The 3,283-nt window shown below is 26.0% G+C and overlaps 1 protein-coding gene across 2 annotated transcripts; it reads left to right on the top strand.

The window, feature by feature from the left end:
- The first annotated feature begins 1,872 nt into the window (after positions 1-1,872).
- On the top strand, positions 1,873-2,757 carry LOC111623044 (crustacean hyperglycemic hormone-like). Of its 2 annotated transcripts, none has more exons than XM_023365523.1 (3): positions 1,873-1,942; positions 2,056-2,252; positions 2,548-2,757. In XM_023365523.1, the coding sequence occupies exons 2-3, from the start codon at positions 2,056-2,058 to the stop codon at positions 2,651-2,653; spliced, it is 303 nt and encodes a 100-aa protein (XP_023221291.1). In that variant the 5' UTR covers positions 1,873-1,942; the 3' UTR covers positions 2,654-2,757. The 2 variants fall into 2 exon arrangements, with proteins under 2 accessions (XP_023221291.1, XP_023221292.1); XM_023365524.1 differs by having other exon boundaries at positions 1,878-1,922.
- Positions 2,758-3,283: the final 526 nt, after the last annotated feature.

Raw genomic sequence — 3,283 nt, 5'->3', positions numbered from 1 at the left:
CTGCAGCGATTGTGATTTGCATGAAATGTTATAATACAAAGTAATATATCAAAGTTAAATACATTTCATGTTTTATTTTAGTCTAATTATTACATCAGTTGCAGTCATAATAATTACATACACTGTTGAAAATACGTGATAAACTAGATGGGCCTCTCGTGTCATGCCTTGTCTTTTTTCTTCTCGGGTAATAGCTATATACTGTACCTCATAATACGGGCTGATTCCTGAGACGATCGGCAGTAGTGGTCGTGCTCTGAGGTTGCTGTCAGCAGTCATCAACGGGTTTCCCCATCTGTCCTCCATGGCTTTCATTCATCTGTGGGCGCCCCAAAGGACATGGCGGCCTCCTCTCTAACCACAACATCCCATTTGTCCTGTCTCAAAGACCCAGCCAAATCCAAACCACCAATCTAAAAAGATTGATGGGTGAGATATTTCGGGAGATTTTTCCATAGTCCCTCCATCACACACCACATAATTGGCATTTTATATGTGGTATTTTGTTGAACCTACTTGAAAGTACNATATATATTTTTTTTTTTTAAATACCTAAATATGTAAGTTTATCGTGTTATTTTTTTGCAAATTTGCGTGACCAACTATTTTATATTTTAAAAATATGTAAATAAAACGCAACTTTAAAGCAAATACGTGGGTACAGTACGTCCCCTGTCTTGAAGTGTTTTGAAGTAGTCTATAAATGGAGGTCAGAAGTGTATTATGATTGCTATGCTGTTAAATCGGTCGACTACGGTTGTTTTCTATGAAGCAGAATGTTATTTTTTATAGATTTTATTAAATATTGTATGAACCAACAAACTCAAAGCTGTACCAATAATAGAAGCACAAATCACTAAAAAATAAATACATAGTCCCAATATACTTAGTCTTCTAGGTAGCTTTCTTTGCGAAACAAAATCTTTACTTTTTATAAATTTTTAAAATGTCGCACGATCGACTGTTTTATATTTTATTCAGACTCGATAGAATCGTATTCGCATTCAAATGATTTATAAAATTACGAAATAGAAGAAATTTAGAATATTTTGGAGAAAGTTGCGTCGTGATCATGTCAAACTTTCTCGCAACAATGTCCATAATTTGTATAACTTAAAACCCTGTAACAATATTTTGTATTTATTAAGTTTTTTTATTTCATTATATTAATAATTTATAATTAATCTTATCAATCTTTAATTTGCTACTTTTTTAAGATTCTACATAAATCTAATATCAGTTTTTACTGTTTATTAAATAATTTGATTTATTCTTTTTATATATTCTTTAAGAATATAAATGGTAATAAAAATATAAGAAATGCCAGATTACATGCACTAATTTAAAGATTATATTTGAAATAATCATAAAATATATATAAGTTTAACTTATATAATTTACAATTTAAAATTAAAAAATTATATTTTTACCTATTAGTTGTGAATCGAATAATTAATAGAAATAATGTCATACATATTGATATTTTAAATTAAAGCAATTTATTGTATAAATAGAAATTATAAATATGTTATTTATAAAGTTTTGAAAAGTAAATATAATTGATAAAGAATTTTTAATTAGTTAAATAAATCTTTTCTAATATCAACCCCCTCTCATTTAAGAATCATTCCACTCTAAACTTTTAAAGTTTATAATTAGGTCTACATTATCGACAAGATGATTACATAATTAATTTGTGGAATCTAATCACGATCTTCATTTCTATTAGTGGATATTATTTTGTCCAGAATTTATGTATTAATAGAAATGACGACAAGGCGTGATGTCACGAAAGGTGTTTCCTTTATCCGCCAATAGAAATCTGATCTTCTTATATAAATAGAGGGAAAGATACAAACAAGTTACATCGTCATTGAACCATCTCTATCTTCTTTTATTAAACATAAAGTTTATATAAGAAGGTGAGAAAACTATATATAAGGTGATTATTATTAAATAAAGTTCGTCGTTTCTGTATAATTTATCGTTATCATTTTTAAATAAATCATTAATGTTTATCTAAGGCATATTTATATAATTCTCTGTTTTTCATAGATGGTTCGATTCACTATGTTCTTGGTCTTTTCTTTCTGTTTAATCACGATTCAAGGAATGCAAATAAAAAGGCAAACTAATTATATTACATTGGGATGTATGGGAAAAAACGATCCAGTAAAGTTTGATGCAGTTAGTAGAGTATGCGAGGATTGCTTCGAATTGTATAGACAACCAGAAATTATTAGAGGATGCAAGTAAGTAACTACAATGAGAAAACTTATCAAGTTTTTACTTATTAATATACTGATATAATACTCTTATATAATTACATAAATTTTATATGCTCATAAGATAATAATTTTATTATATTCTAATTTTTATTAAATGCTTTTTATTTATTTAAAATTCCATAAACTTTCATTCTTCCTATAATAGTTATAAATTGAAAAACTTTATTTAATTTTATCGAGCAAAATTTTATTATTATTACAAGAACTATTTAGAAAGATTTATTAATTTATGTATTTATGTATTTTTTTCATTTAATAGGTCCAACTGTTTCAAAAATTCGTATTTCAACAAATGTGTGGAAGCGTTATTGAGATCTGATGAACTGGACGAACTTTTAGAAATGGTAGAAGAATTACACTCTTAAAGACATGTGCTCTAGAACAAAAATTGACTATGCACGGGATGTATATTATTATTTATTACTATTTTATTTGATTTAATGGATAATTAAAGCAGGATTACTTTCAAGTGGTTTATAGGATATTAACTTATTTTATTTTTGAAGGTATCTCGGATTTTGCGAAATTCACAATTAAACAAAATATTTACCATATTATTTTATATTATTTTACCGTATAACCATAGAAAAATTATATTCATAATTAAGATGAATATAAGACTAATATAATTGCAAAGTTAATATTATTTTAATTACTTAAAATAACTATCGTATAAATCAAATACATAGAGAATAATCGAAAATTTCTTATTATTGGATATATATAATCGATTTTATCAAAGACATAATCAATTTGATAAAAGATCAAAGAAAAATATTAAAATAGATTTTTAATTTATCCAAAATTTTAAAAAATTATGTAATTTCTGAACAAGAAAACTAGAAGAATGAAATTTCAAAATGGCGATTATTTTAGACTCTTATTAATATTACTTTTCTTTATAACTTTAGAAAAGTTTAGAATACAGTCGATCCCCTATAACACTGTTGATTTTTCCGTTTTATATGAATTTCATGTTGTACAGTTACTTAGAT

The sequence above is a fragment of the Centruroides sculpturatus genome, unplaced genomic scaffold (assembly GCF_000671375.1).
Source record: "Centruroides sculpturatus isolate CEXI.00-Female unplaced genomic scaffold, Cexi_2.0 scaffold351, whole genome shotgun sequence".
Taxonomy (NCBI): Eukaryota; Metazoa; Arthropoda; class Arachnida; order Scorpiones; family Buthidae; genus Centruroides; species Centruroides sculpturatus.
This window is presented reverse-complemented; position numbering and strand designations above follow the sequence as displayed.